At 37.7% G+C, this 15684-nt stretch overlaps 1 protein-coding gene across 1 annotated transcript; it reads left to right on the top strand.

Annotated features, from left to right (window-relative positions):
- Nucleotides 1–11: 11 nt before the first annotated feature.
- ALDH7A1 (aldehyde dehydrogenase 7 family member A1) lies at nt 12–15402 on the top strand. Its single transcript, XM_031061242.1, has 17 exons — nt 12–140; nt 884–949; nt 2540–2620; nt 4940–5063; nt 5664–5796; nt 6374–6418; nt 6772–6849; nt 7697–7794; nt 8777–8818; nt 10359–10453; nt 11303–11387; nt 11667–11773; nt 12469–12585; nt 13008–13105; nt 13267–13340; nt 14088–14163; nt 14908–15402. The coding sequence occupies exons 1-17, from the start codon at nt 12–14 to the stop codon at nt 14960–14962; spliced, it is 1503 nt and encodes a 500-aa protein (XP_030917102.1). The 3' UTR covers nt 14963–15402.
- Nucleotides 15403–15684: the final 282 nt, after the last annotated feature.

A 15684-nucleotide genomic window follows, 5' to 3' on the forward strand; every position in this document is an offset into this window, starting at 1 on the left:
CTGCCACCCGGATGGTGAAACTCCCGATTCCACATCAGGGTCCGGGGGATGTTGAGTCCAGGGCGGCCGCTGGTGCTCGTCGCTGCCAGGGCCTACTGCTGGCAATATGCCTGCGGCTTTCCTGGGAAGAAAAACAGTCTGTTTGCCTTTTTTCTTCTTCTTTTTTTTTTTTTTTAAACTTCTTGTCTCTCCAGCCCTCCGCCTCGCACTCTTGCAAGCGTTGTTGGGAAGAGCAAGTGCTCCTCCCTTCCCTTTTCGTTTGTCTTGAAGGACGTTGCAGAAAAGGGGCAGATAGTGCCTATTTAGTAGGGATGAGAGGCCTGGGAGCAAGTAGTTAGGAGAGCAACGTGACATTCAGGTAGTAAATTTGTGAATGTTTTTACTGTAAGAATAGCACTATTGTAGTAATCTACTCCTTTTGTGTATTAGGACTCAACTAGCCTTGATGCCCAGTGATGCTGATGGAGTAGGTCATCTTTATATATGTGTGTATGTATGTACAGATACAAACATATATAAAACCGTTATTCTATATGGAGCTTCCTCTAACACCTGAATGAAAATTTCTGCTCGTGGAGTTTTTTTGTTTCTTTTTTTTTGTTTGTTTGTTTGTTTGTTTTGGTTTTGGGGGAGGGTTTGGTTGGTTTTTTTTGTTTGTTTGTTTTTTTAATTTAGGCAACACATGTGCTTTTCATTGACATTGGCTTCAGACAATTTGTAATATTGGATCCAAATTGTGTCAAGTTAGAAGCATCCTATAAAAGTTGTATCCTGTAGTGCAAGTACTCTCTATAAAAATATCTTGAGTTGGATGCAGGAGCTTTTTTGTGACATTTCTTTTGAGGATTTGATTTTCCTAAATTTGATGTGCTTCTTCATGTAGGGTAATTTGGAGGATTATGAAGAAACAGTAAAGAAGGCTAAAGAGGCATGGAAGGTCTGGGCTGATGTAAGTTAATGGAGGCTTCTCTTTTATTATAGATCTCTGGCAGAGACAGGCTATTAAATTGCCTCATAAAATGAAGGTGTAAAAATTTGTTCATACTGTGTGTGGTGCATTAGCGCAAAAATTTACAATGGAGACCTCAAGAAACAAACCCAGGTAATTTGTGTGTGATACCATTGAGGTACAAAGATGAGGACATTGACTTGTGGGATATGTTTGTTTTGAAAACGCTGGCAGATTTACCAAGGCTTGTGCCTGTGAGCTGTTGCCAACAGGTCTGGTGAAGTTCAGAAACCTTGTAGCACGTAAACTCTCCCTGTGCATGTTTCACTTCCTGTTGCCTCCTCTTCTGGGTGAGATCTGTGGAGTATTTGGAGGAGTAACTTGTGTTGATCTTCTTGTTCTCCTGGAGTGGGGAAAACTGCTGGTTATAAGCCTAGTGGTTTTTGTTTCACCTGCTGTCTTGGTATTTCACAGAACAGCTGTGTGGTTCAAAAGCATTAGTGTTACATTGTATATAATAGCTAAGCTATTTTTCGTTAGCAAGGTGTAGCTCCCCATGCAGCCCTACCAGCTGTGTCCAGCCAGCGCCCGTTCTGTTGATGGCTGTGCCAGGCTTGGTTCTTAGAGCTACCTGCTGTTTCTTTGGTAGCAGCTGAAACCTAGATTTCAAAAGGCGATGTGCACTCTCTGTTTTAGCCAGGAAAGTAGTTTACCTTGTCTGAAGACAACAAAGTTTAGGATAAACAAAACAGCTTCCTCAGGGTATGTTAGTGGTTTTTTGTTACAATTTGTGAGTATAATGTTGGTAACTCATAACATGTTCAGCAATAATCTGAAAGCAATCCAACAGATAAAGAGTCAACACATCAAATTTTCTTGAAGGCTTTTTCTCAAAGCTATTTGTTATTTGGTGAATTTTGCTGTTTGTAATGAGCTTATTTGAAAGATATTGCCTGTAAAGAGATATGTTTGCATGGTTTATGCATTTTTCCTCAGTCTTGTTTTTACGAGAACTGCTTGCATATAGTTTGCAAATTGATCTTGGCTATTGATTATTATTTACCATACTGGTATCACATTAAAAAAATATATTAAGAGGTGGTGTATGAGCTTAATATTTTCATGATTGAGGTTTCCATGTGTCTTAATTTCTGCTAACAAGGTAAATGTCATACTAAAGGGAAGTTTGAAAGTGTGGTATTAAGTACACTTCAAGGCTCAGAAACCAGTAAGTGCACTTTCATGAAAAATGCTTATTTCTTGAGGTGCAGCTGATTGGTTGCATTGGGGGTGATGTAGTTGAACAGAAATAAGAGAATTAATCTGAATGCTTTTGGCAATATTTAGTGAAACTGAAGTTTTGAACAGACAAAATGTTTGTTTGTACTGTTATCAGGCCTCTGAGGCAGAAAACAGTTTATTGTAAAGCATTGCACATGATAAAAATGAACAAGTAACAGTGTATTGGGAAGATAAACAAAAAAGCACAGCACTCAGTGCTTGCTTACAGACAGAAAACTAGCAGTATATATACAGCAGGAGTTACAGATTTTCAGTCTTACATAGATTCTTCTGTTTTCTTTTGACTAGATCCCTGCACCTAAACGTGGAGAAATAGTGCGACAGATTGGTGATGCCCTGAGACAAAAAATCAAAGTTCTAGGAAGCTTGGTAGGGTATTTTCAGAAGTAGCCTACATTTTTTGGGGGGTGGAGTGGGGAGTGGGGGTTAGTGGTATGTCAAAACTGCTTTTTTTCAGTAATACTAAGTTTTCTCTGCAATACTAACCTTAGTAATTGTTAAGTAATTGCTGTTAGTTCTGTTAGCTTGCCTAATTAACTTTTAACTTTAAAAAGAAGAAAAAAAAATTATTATGGTATAGAAATGGCATGAATCTGTGTCAGCTGAGAGTTTGGTTACTTGTTAAGAAAAGGCTCTTCACCCAGAGGATGTTTAGGCACTGAACAGGCTCCCCAGGGAAGTGGTCACAGCACCAAGCCTGACAGAGTTCAAGAGGCATTTGGGCAATGCTCTCAGGTGCATGGTGTGATTCCTGGAGAGAGTGCTGGGCCAGGAGCTGGACTTGATCCCTGTGGGTCCCTTTGAGCTCAGGATATTCTGTGATTCTGTGAATTGACAATTTATAATAGGAAAAGAAGATTTATTATTGGCTTCTCTAGGATGAGTGTTACAACTGTTGCCCTGCTATTTTCCCTCCTGTCTGTCAGATAGGGCACTTGCGCGTATTAAAAGTATCTTGAAAAAGACCTTCCTCTAATACAGTGCTTTTAACTTTGAGCTCTTTCTGGTGATCTGCAGGATTTTGCCAAGTGACAAGTGGAAATATGAGGCTTCAGAAGTTGAGATGGTCTTAATGAGATGATCTTGCAGTGCCGCGCAGGACATAAAGGCTGAAGGACCACTCCTTTAAAACTCTTGCTTTACTCCTTTTCTTGCTAGGGAAGAAAAGGAGTCAAGTGGGGAACTTCCACTTTCTTTTTGCAGGGCTTGCCTGTCTGTGCTGCTGTTCAGAAACAGCTGCCAGTGAATAACTCCGTGTGTAGTCAAGCCCATATTGTTAACCTTCAAAACCTTGTTCTGTTTCCCTTGATGTTGTCTCCTCAGCACAGTTTCTGTTGTGGAATTAGAGTGCTAACATACTTCTGTATTCAAAAACAGTGGAGCTTCCCTGATGAGTGTAGACAGACAGAAGTTTGTTCTGTATTCTTGACCAAAACTTATGGCTTCTTGCCATATTTTCTTAGTTTTCCCAAACAGATAATATGTGTATTCAGCTCTGCTAGGATTGGGGATGCATTTCAGGGTAAAGAAGTGCAGTAGGTATTCAGGTTTTAGGACTTTGCTTGGCTTTAGGATATATAAAAAGGAGCTATATAGAAACTCATCTTTCTCATACACTGGAGGAAATTTCCATCCTCACCTTGCCATGCCCTGGTGATATATCCAGGTGTTTCTACTGCACTTACATTACAGACCCACTGCTGTGTTTCTTAGTAAATATGTCTGATGCCACTCTGTTTTTGGTCACAGATAAGGACTGTTCCTTCTGTCTTGATATAACCACAGGCATCGTAGAAATACAGTTAGTCATCTTTATGTTAACTTTCACATGGAGAGAAAAATCCTGTGGAAATCCTTTGAACCTCATTTGTCATTTAACAGCCTTCTTAAAGTACAGTCATCAGTGTAAAGTGGCAGGTGATATCTGCATGAAGTTCACATCTAGCTGTCAGAGCATGACCACAAAACTGCGTGGAGATAAGTTGGTGATTTTTCAGTTCCCAAATTTTGAGATTTTCTCATTTCTGGATGGCGATATCTTCAAATACCAGCTTATTCTCACTGATATATTTCAACTGAGTAAATCTAACATAATTTTAAGAGAAGGATGTAGTTTAAGGTCAACTTCAGAAAAAAAAAAAAAACAATAAATTGATCCTAAACATCCCAGGTTACTAAAATACTAAACATGCATACGCATTTTCAGCAGCATCTGCAAATGAAATCTTTCAAATTTGCTTTGAAATATTGTAAAATGAATAGTTTGCTTATGAAAAATGTAAGTGGCTGTTTTCTTTTGCTGGAGCAGAGTAATCCCTCTTTTTCAATTTGTTTCTTTCCTGGCCCACAGTGTGGGCAAGCCTGATGATGTAAATCCAAGGTATTGTTGATCAAAACCGATCATTAGTGTTGGACCCTCCTTTCAGTAGTTTTTAGAAAATTTTCTCCATTAATTTCCTTTTCTAATTTCTTTCTGTTGTCTTGGCATATGACTCTTGTCCAGTTGTCTAGTGTGTTGTTTCTTTAAGTTCTGAATAACTGGGGAAGAGGTGAATCTCTTCTAATAAAAAAGTGTGTGTTAAAATCTTACTTGGTCAGTAGATACACCTGACATTAAGTGGAGACAAAATATATTAGGGATCCAAGGGAATTTTGTAAAAAAGTTTGTCTTACTCTGAATTTTTTCAGGTCTCTTTAGAAATGGGAAAGATTTTTGTCGAGGGTGTTGGGGAAGTGCAGGAGTATGTTGATGTCTGTGACTATGCTGTTGGTTTGTCCAGAATGATTGGTGGACCTATTTTGCCTTCAGAAAGTAAGTATGTGTTATTTTTTTGGTTTTGTTTGTGGAGTTTTTTGTTTGTTGTTTGGTGTTTTTTTGTTTAAAGAAATTAAGATATGGAGGTGTAACTTAAATATAGTTAGTAGTGCATGAAGACCTCTGTCTGTGTGTTATTTATGGAGTTTTAGGAATAGATGTGGTGGGCAGTAGTGCCAGCTATTGAAGTACCTAATGAAGTGACAGATAAGCAGGTCAGTCCATCCGTTTTCTCTGTTCTTCTAAGCATTAGATTCTCTTAGGTTTTTAAATTGATGAAAGGTGGTAGAGAAAAGTATGTAAAAAGTTTTGAAGTGTACTTAGAAAGGAGAGACCTCCTTGTCAGCTATTAATTACCACAAGTCATCATTATGTTTAAAATAATAAAACTTTATGTTGTCAGAGCATTAGCTTTTTGCACAGTCTAGCTAACCTTATCCAGGTAAGCTGCAGAATGCAAATAACACAGCTCTTGGCAAGCTAAGGCTGTGGTGGACTGAAGAGTGATGCTAGGTTTCTTGCTTACATATTTTCCCTTAGAAAAACCCCAGAGATTAAATGGATGAAAACTGCATTATGTTGTGGCTTTGCTTTCAGGACCTGGCCATGCCCTTATAGAGCAGTGGAATCCTGTTGGGCTGGTGGGAGTCATCACAGCCTTCAACTTCCCCGTGGCAGTTTATGGGTGGAACAGCGCAATTGCAATGATCTGTGGAAACGCTTGCCTGTGGTAAGAGCTAGCTGTCCACCTTGCTAACAGTATTCCTAAACTGAAAGCTATTAACTCAGGCATGAAATTGCTATTGAGTGTCAGGTGTTTCTGGATATTTGATTCTATCTAGTGTAGGCATAAATCATTTTCAGTCAGAGCTTTTTATAGTTTTGTGGTAACCTCTTTTTTGAGGTACTATGGTGCAGATCCATTCAGGACTTAGCCAAATGGCCTATGAATAAAGAGCACAGGGTGAGGGCTTGCAGCAGTGGTAGTTAATAAATTCCAAGTTGGTACAGCTAAGATTAAAAATCTAAATAAGTAGCTTTACTTTCTCTCCTATCTCCTACTTTGCTTTCATCTACCTCCTTCATTCTAAAATTTGGCCTAGCCATTGTCTACGAGGATTTCAGTAGAAGTTCTGAATGCTCAGGTGCCAAAGGAAATGCTTGAGTTCCTGTCTTAATTTGTACCTGAAAACTAGCCTAACCAAAATGTGCTGTAGATCAGAGACCCTAAAAGTTTCTTATTTGAATTATTTCTTATTCTTAAAGAATTAAATAAGAAGGTAATGTAATTTTTTTTCCCTTTCTAGGAAGGGTGCTCCTACAACATCCCTTGTTAGTGTTGCTGTTACAAAGTGAGTTCTGGTTTCTTTGATCTTGATCTCAATAAAAAGGAGAACTTCTCAAAAGAATAAATTTCATAGTGATACTTCCTTTAGGTTTATTGTTACTTTATATCAACATTTTAAATACTTACTGCCCATAACATTTATTTTAAAATGCATTGCCCATAACATTTATTTTAAAATGCTGAATAAAAGTAGACCCCTTAAAATAGGTAATTACTAAGTCTTGTAGATCTAATATTGACTCCTGAGGACAATTACCCCAAACCACTGCTACCCCAAAACCCCCAGACAGTTCTAATGGTTCACTCCCCATTTGCACTTGTCAGAAATCTCTAACATTTTTACATCTTTGATTCCAGGATAATTGCAAAAGTCTTGGAGGATAACAAGTTGCCTGGAGCAATCTGCTCTCTGGTTTGTGGTGGAGCAGACATTGGGTAGGTAATATTTCTTGTGTTTTGTGAATGTTTATAAAAGGAAAAAAAATTCTTTGAGGTACTTGTGAAGTTATTCTAGTCTCTAGCAATGCGCATGTTGCCATGATTTGTATTAGCTGGTCTGAAACTCTGGTTCTAGTCCTGCATTAAATATAATATGTATGTCTACTTGCTGTTGTGAGATCAGCTGCAAACAAAGAACTTGTCAGATATTTAATGAAGAGGCATGACTAAGTTTATATTCCGCTTCTGCATATGCTTACACCCAAAGAGTACAGCTAATATTAGGTCCCCTTACCGTGTTATTGAGAGTTTTCAATGTACAGTGCCTTTTAGATTAGTTGTGGAGGAGAATAATTCCCCTTTTCCATGTTCGTGCAGAACTCTGCAGTTGCTCATAGATGTATGTGCTTGGAAGCTGTACAATCTAAATCACTTTGCTTTTTACCATGAGGAAATCCCCAGTACAAATGTATTTTCACATATATCTTTTGAGTATTTTAAGAGAAGGCAAAACATATGGCAAACATTAAAAAAAGTCATAGATTTGAATGTTTTCTTGTGGATCATAACAATTGGAACTAATCTCATAATAAGCTTTAGACTGAATGTTAGTATTATTACAGGTGATGCTTTTTTGGCCTGAAAAGGTGGATGGAAGCAGCCTCGTTCCTTTTTTTCTGGCTAAGGGGAAGCTTTCCTGCCATTAGCTCAGTTGCCTGATGTTTCAAAGAAACTCTAGCTTTAAAGCTCTCCCTGGTTGAAGCTGATGTATGTGGAAGGTGCAAGCTGCTTTTCTGTCTGCATTTCTTTTGTTGAAGACAGTGCTTTGTGTCCCATTGTGCAGGACAGCAATGGCTAGAGATGAGAGAATGGACCTCTTATCCTTCACTGGCAGCACAAAAGTGGGCAAACAAGTAGCGCTTATGGTTCAGGAGAGATTTGGTGAGTGTGTGGGTTCTTCTCTATTTATTTCCATGTTTGGTGAAGGCAGCAGTGCCCCATAAGGTTTTAAAATAACAGTAACACAGTTTTCAGCTGTGTTACTTTTTTTTTTTGTCTTGGATAAATGTGGGTTTCAGGCTGCTCATAGATACATATGGCATTTTTCAGTTAGTTCTGTTATAATTCAGATTTTCTTTTCCAGTTTATGTGCAAATCCATAGTCTTGCAATTAATGTAAGAGGTGTAGTGGTGTCCACTGGTGTTTAGTTGTATGGAGATTGTTAGGGTGAACAACCAGGGCATGTGGTCTTTTGCCAATGTGAATAGAATACATGAATACAGTCCCCCTCACCTTTTACTCCTGATAAATATAATGATGATTTTGGAGGTGCTGGTTTTGTTGCAAATATTTAAAAGTGTACAGGCAAGAATCTCAGCTGCTAGATTCTTACTTCTTAGTTTATGAGCAGCATCTTGCAAACATTTTTTTTTATACATTTGAAGTTCATGCAAGTGAAAAAAAGCCCCCCAGAAGCCAGAACAGATAGCAAATATTCACCCAGATGCAGGTTGTGATTTTTTGTCTCAGATTGTAGATAAACAGTTGCCAGGGAAATAAATGAGCTTAGTTAAATTTTGTGTGCATTTTGATCTTTGTAGGACCTTATTCTTTGTCTATGTCATATTATTTATGCTGCAACTTTTTCCTGTTTCAATTTTTTTCCTTGCAGTGCTATTTTTTTGCCTATCTTTTTAAAACTTCTTTGTGCCATAACTGCTGCGCACTTATCTTCATGACATGTGATAGATGTAGTATTTGGTGTAATTTTCTGCTTTGGCTAGACTGTGATCTCTAAAACGTTTTGTTTATCCTTAAAAATATGTTTCATGAAGCTTAGCTCTAGTTAGAAGTAGTCTCATTGACTGAGGTACAGTGAATACATGTGGCCATGGCATAATTTATTTTGTGTTTTTTCATTAGGTCGAAGCCTGCTGGAACTGGGAGGAAACAATGCCATTATTGGTAATATGCACTATAGAAATTTAGTCCCATAGATGATATTTGGAAGCTAGTGTACAAATATTCATAGCTAATTGTCACTTTTTTCTGTTTCTTTTTTGTGTAGAATAATAGAATGTTGTGGGATTTTTCTGTCTTTGGTGTTGTGGAGGGAGCAGTGTTTTAAGACAAAAAGTGAGATTCCAAGGTCTCTTAAGTAATCAGTGTTGAAGAGGAGAATGGAATGAGAGAAGCAGTAAGCTTCAATAATGGGTTGTGGACAATGCTAAACTAAATAAGTTTAATTTTAGGATAGTTTTAGTTGTAGAATCATTAGGGTTGGGAAAGACCTTTAAGATTGACTTTAGCTCTTAACCCAGCACAACGAAGCCCCTGTGTGCCTCTTACCTTCTGGATCCTTCCATCCATAATAACTCCACCATTTTCCTGGGAAATGCCTGACTGCAGTTTATATGTAATCTTGTGAACGCTACGCTTTTAGCATTTTAGAGTATAAGTAGATATATATAAAGTATAAGATACTTATGATACTTGAAAGAAAAGCATAAAGGTATTTATTTCAGTAGCACATTTTTCAGGTTTAAGTACCTTAGGGTATGATCCAGTTCCTAGAAAAACAACAAATACTACAAAGCCGAGCAACATTGCAGAAAGAATATATAAGCTCAATAAATACCTAAATTGCTGTCCTGTTGTGCTGTTGCCTTTTGTTTCACTTTTCTCATATTCTCAACAAATGTGCTTATTTACATATATATACTCTTTTGAAGTACAAACATGATACTACATCATCTACTCTTGAAAATCACATTTGAGCAGGTCCTCTTTTTTTCTATGCTGCTTTGTAGCCGGCAGTATAAATTTGTTTTATGCTTTGAAAATTCTTTATTTTTTTAATGTTAAAGTCCTGCTTTTTTTGGAGTTGACTTTGAATGATCACATAATCATTGTTTGGCTGGACTTCATCCCAAACTTCATAATGGTTTTGGATGCTTAAGAGACTTTTTTGGGACTGGTTAAGCCAAGTGATTTTTTGGGGACCGTTTGAGCTTTAGAAGACATCTCAATGTCTTCTAGCCAGATGTAATTGTTCAGCTCATTGTGCATTTTATATTACTGTACACCTGTGTGTTTTAGCTGTGCTTTTTTCAAGGCCACGTGGAAACACTTTATGATTGCTACTTTATGCTGATAAACTTCTCAGTGAGAGACAGATTGGAGGAATGGCAAGAAATTGCTTGTGGTTTCCTGACTTAAAAGCAAGCCAGAATTTTTTGCGAACTTTATTGCAAAAGGCTCCCTTCAGTAGTTCAAACCTATAGTTATGCCCAATTGCATGTGTCTAATTCCAGCTACAGAGAAATAGTAGGAGTTTCAAGGTATTTCTTTGTATCTTACCATACTGTGCAACTATTCCAACTAGTGCAACTATTACTAAAGATTCTTGACCAACCTATCAGTTTCTAATATTGTTTAGCATCTTAAGTCTTGTGAACTGCCTGCTTACTCCAGTAACACACTCATATTTTAATTTTTTTTAAAGTGTTTGAAGATGCAGACCTGAACCTAGTCATTCCATCTGCTCTATTTGCTGCTGTGGGAACAGCAGGTCAGAGATGCACAACTGCTAGAAGGCTGGTGAGTAAATGTGTAGTCTGGTTTGGGTAGCTCTGAATTTTAACTTAATTCCAGATTGGCTCAGAGAATGCCTCACAATTCCTAATATTGTGAAGAGTAACAAATCATATTTGAAACACACTTTTATTTTGTCAAAAAAAGTATGTTGGGAAAATAAGAGCATAGTTTCATTCCAGTGTAATTCTAGCTCTAAACAGTTTCTTTATATGTATTTCAAAATGTGCTTTAAGTCAGGGAAATAGTGCTTGGCAAAGTTCTCTATTTCTGTTTTCATTGTCAGAGCTTTGCTTGTGACTGCTACAAATTTTGGTTCAGTGTTTATATTGCAGCAAAGCAAGGGTGTGTGAGTTACCTACTTTGTTATTAATTCTTAGCCAATCATTTTCAACAAGTTCAACAGTGTTATAGTGTCAGTGTCTGTCTTGTCACTGTTGGGTTGATTCAGTAAATATTAGGCAAAATGGATGTGGGTAAATGGATTCAGGTGTATTGGATGGGCAGTGATTCCTCAAACTGGAGCAATAAAATTTCTGGAGTGTTTGTTCTAGAACACTAAACTGAAATGTTTACAGCGCACATTGATAGTACTGATCTGAGATGGGGTAAAATTAAAACAGATTATTGTTTCTTGTCTTGTTTTAAATCTTTATGATGAAGGTTTTACATCTTCATTTTCTGGTGTTAGTGCTGTTTCAGAGGCCTTGGCCTCTGTCTCTTTTTAATTTTGGGATTTGCTGAATTTGAACAACAGTATTTCTGTTCTTCATTCAGCCCCCTTCAAAGTGCAGTAGTACTTCAGGAGTAGTTACATAGGCTGCACTGTCTTACAAGTTTCTTACCATGTTTTAGTTTCTCCATGAAAGCATCCATGATGAGGTGGTGGCAAAGCTTGCCAAGGCCTATGCCCAGGTCCGCATCGGTGATCCATGGGATTGTAAGTAGCTATTTCCATCTCATGGGTTTAGGAAACAAGTTGCGGTTGGTTTCTTCCTGTTTAAGTTCTGAAGTGATTATAGATCCAAATTATCTAAGTTTAGCAATTTACCAGGGGGTGGAAATAGCTGGTTTCATTTAGAATACAGACTCTGAAAGAAATATGAAGTATCTGACTAATACTGCTCATCCTGGACAGATTAAACAGTTAATTCTAAGATAAGAATATTTGCAAGCATACACAGTTTTAATGAAAGTATGCTTCTGAATCTTTTTTTAGCTGACACTCTGTATGGGCCTCTTCATACCAAAGAAGCAGTGAAAATGTTCCTTGATGCAGTAGAACAAGCGAAACAGCAAGGTGGCTCTGTGGTTTGTGGCGGAAAGGTGACTTAGCTTTTATTTTCCCTGCTACAGTTTGTGCTCTAGGAAAAAAATACAGTAACATGATGGCATAGGCCAAGCTTGTACTTCAGCTTGTCCTGTCAGCCACTACAGGATATTAGGTTAGTCAGATTGAGAATTGTTTGAATTGGAATCCTGTCTTCAGAGTAAAGGCAATTCTACTTGGAAGCTACTCTTACACCACTCACCCATTGCAAGTGATAGTGAAAATAAAAAAAACCAACAATGTAAATGGTGAATGTCAAACAGGTAACAAAGGAAAATTGCAGTTCTATCCCTCACAATGTCTAGCTTGAGGAAATACTGGAGATACAAGACAACCATTTGTACATTTTCATCACATAGGATGTTTAATTCTCATTGACTTATTGTTCTGGGGCTTCTTGTCTTTCATTAGCAACTTCTATATACTTTAAAATTCTAAGTAGCTTACAAGTAGGAGAAAGGAAGTTTCAGCTGCTAGACATTACGATTTGATTATATCCTTAGTGGACATAAGTTGTGTTTCTATATTTTAAATACTTAAATAAGTAAAATTTAAGTTATTCATCCTATGTGGCCTTCTGTTTCTGATTTCTCAACTGTAGTGGTCAGACCATGAAAGATTCCTTTCCTACACTAATACTAAGCTGGATGCTGATTGGAACTTACTTGGTTATTTTTTATTTATTTTGAAGGTTATAAATCGCCCTGGGAACTATGTTGAACCAACCATTGTGACTGGCCTTCCTCATAATGCGCCCATTGTCCACACTGAGACGTTTGCCCCCATATTGTATGTGCTGAAATTTAAGGTAAAATAACAGCGGTGAAACAAGTGTCAAGGATGGTAACAGTAGAATCACAAGAGAGAAATCAGACATGTGTCACATCTGTACAGTTGTCCCAGTGCTTCAAGAAGTGGTGGCTCTTGTTCTGCGCTGTGAGATAGCCACTGTTCAACTCATTGTGTAGTTCCATTTCTGTGAAGAGCGCTGGAGTTACGATGAGCTACAGGAACAGATTGCTGTTGTTAGTGTTCACGATTGATACTGTTCACATCTGTTCAAAAGCAGCAGTGGAGGTATTGCTGACGTGGCACATGTGTATTTGCCCAGTGCCCTTCTGTACATTTGCATTATGGCTGTGGTTTGTTGTGTTTTTGCTCACAGAGCTTCTTTGTAACTGCTTAGCTTTGGATAGTCATGGCTTAACCATTGACGTATGCTTCTTCTAGGAGGAAGAGGAGGTTTTTGCCTGGAATAATGAAGTAAAACAAGGTCTTTCCAGCAGTATCTTTACCAAGGATTTGGGAAGGATTTTCCGCTGGCTAGGGTATAATTTAAATTATTTTTTTACTTTCCTGAGGTACATAAGATTAATCTTTCATGTCTTTTGTAAACCTCTGTGTAATGCTAGCTGAGCATTTTACAGCCCTCATTTTAGGGAGGGAACCTTTCCTGATCCTAAGCAGGAGTTGTACCTTATCTTTGTAGGCCAAAGGGATCTGACTGTGGCATTGTGAATGTTAACATCCCAACCAGTGGAGCTGAGATTGGAGGTGCTTTTGGTATGTTCCTTGTGCTTTGTCAAGGTTTTCATCAGTCCATTTAAATGACTAAATGTGATGAAATCAAAGTTAATTTTGAATCATGCTGCTTTAGCAGAAAACAGATATTGACTACCAGTAGTTAGATTTAAACTTTTAAAAATAACTGTACTAGGTTTTTAAAAATTGTGTGTTATTTCCTTCTCCTCCTCTCCATCAAAGGAATATTACTCAGGGATGTATTCTGGAGGTATTTAAAGATATGGCCAGGTGGAAAACTGTATAAAAGTTTTAATTAAAACAATCTTGGGCTATTCTGTGTGTATTGGTAAGTTTATATAAGATGTATGGCATGTAGCATTTTTGTGAGAAAATCTTAAAATAAAAAGTTTTGCCTTTATTTCTCTCTTTTTATATACTTAGGGAACTAAGGGGGTAGAAGAAGTATTAACCTTACCATTTAAGAAGTACAAGAACCAGCACATTCTTGTACTCTTTTCCTGTGTTAAGACAAATGTTTTTAAAACAAAGTCCTCTAGTGCCACCATGATGAGATTTTGAACTCCAGGGAGATTTTTTTTTTTTGCCTCAAGCATGAGGAGAGAGCTAGCTGTGTGTGTTGTGTGGGGTGGTAATTTAATTCAGATATAGGACAAGGAAAAGAAATAGTTTTTCCCATGTATTTTTATAAAAATGTCTTACCTTCTGGAATTAGTCTAGTTTGCCATGTCCAAAAATAGGTTTTAATATATAATGTTTTTGCTGCAGGTGGTGAAAAGCACACTGGTGGGGGAAGAGAATCTGGAAGTGATTCATGGAAACTTTATATGAGACGGTCTACTTGGTAAGACAGACCAAATAAATTTAAATTACAGATGAACTTCCCAAAGTTCAAAACATATAAATCTTTGACTACAAGGCTACTATCTCTACTGAATGTGAGATAACCGTCTATAAGTGTAATTGCCTTTTCTTCACATTCATAGCAGAAGAAGATTTGAAGGGTTTTTATAAAGACATTTTTTAACTTTTCAAAGGAAAAAATAAGGTGGTTTTGGGGTTCCCTCCACCATTGATTGATTTTAAACTCATATGAAAAATGCCTGAAACTTGTCAGGAAATACACTGACTTGCAACCACAGTGAGGGGCCACCACTATTGCCTCTGGTAGGTGATTCAGCCAGATGTTGGTTATCTATCCACAAATGTCCTGACAGCCAATAGTGGATGAGCATTAGTGTTCTCTGCTGACTTCCATAGCCCTTACCTGTGATTTTTTTTTCCATGCAAAGACTTAGGAACATGAGAAATCCCACCTTGATTTTTCTATCTGGATGTTCTCCTAGTAAGAGATTAAATACATAAAGTGAAGTAAGATCCTCCATAAAGGAAGATAAAATGGCAAATGTTGTCTTTTCCTGTACGTGGTTACTATATTGAAAACTGGAGTAAAGTTAGTTCATAATTTTAAGTAGGCAAACTGCTTTAGAGAAGTCTTTTTAGATATAACAGTTTATACATAGGAAGTGGACTGCATAATCTGTCTCAGTGATTAAGTCTGGTCTCTAAATTGTTGTTTCTCTTTCAGTACAATCAACTACAGCAAAGATTTGCCCTTGGCTCAAGGAATCAAGTTTCAGTAACAACCTTATTAATGGCTGTGCTATGAACCATCCTAGAATTTCTGAATCAAGCAGCTCCTAAGCATCATGGGGATAAAAATTAATTATATTAAACCAATTCTGTCAGAAAATCAGCTACTTTTAAATTGCTTCACTTTCTATGAATGTATTTACTAATTTAGTCTTCAGCTGAGAAGTCTGTGGTCTTTGGGAGGAAGGGAGGGTGACTGAACCTAACCACCTTGGGTTCAGGTGGCCTGGATAACCTGTTGCCTTAACACTGTGTTTCAGTACTAACACTGCCTCTATCCCCTCCCCACCTTTTGCTGATATTTCCAGCTACAACATCTGTGTTTCAAGCTGTGTGCCAAGTTTCCTGCAGTACCGGTTATTGGGGGATATTTGGGCTGCAGTACAGGGCTATTTTTCAATGAATAAATAAAGGTACATTTTGTGAAATATCTTGGGCTTCTCATTTGTTTTATTCACTGGTTTTGAGCAGGAATATTCAGAGGACTATCCATTTTCACACACTGAGTTGCTAGCTGGGAAAATAATTACTGGGCTAGAAGTTCTGCTTTAGTTTTCCTGCCTCTCCTTCAGAAAGGAGACTTTCAGCATATGTTGGGAGATAGAGGTTTACTGTAGTGTCTTGGAATCTCATTTAACACTTGAAGGGGTTACAGCCAGTTCAGGTTGTCCATATCAGGTTGTGATACCCTACAAGCAGACTGGCTGGGGGT

Source organism: Geospiza fortis, unplaced genomic scaffold (assembly GCF_000277835.1).
Source record: "Geospiza fortis unplaced genomic scaffold, GeoFor_1.0 scaffold44, whole genome shotgun sequence".
NCBI lineage: Eukaryota > Metazoa > Chordata > Aves > Passeriformes > Thraupidae > Geospiza > Geospiza fortis.

Excerpts from the sequence above, each read along its gene's own strand:
- ALDH7A1 (XM_031061242.1), top strand. The coding sequence starts at position 12 with ATGGTGAAACTCCCGATTCCACATCAGGGTCCGGGGGATGTTGAGTCC. Across the intron at positions 950-2,539 it reads CATGGAAGGTCTGGGCTGAT|ATCCCTGCACCTAAACGTGG; the intron begins GTAAGTTAATGG and ends TCTTTTGACTAG. Across the intron at positions 5,797-6,373 it reads TGTGGAAACGCTTGCCTGTG|GAAGGGTGCTCCTACAACAT; the intron begins GTAAGAGCTAGC and ends TTCCCTTTCTAG.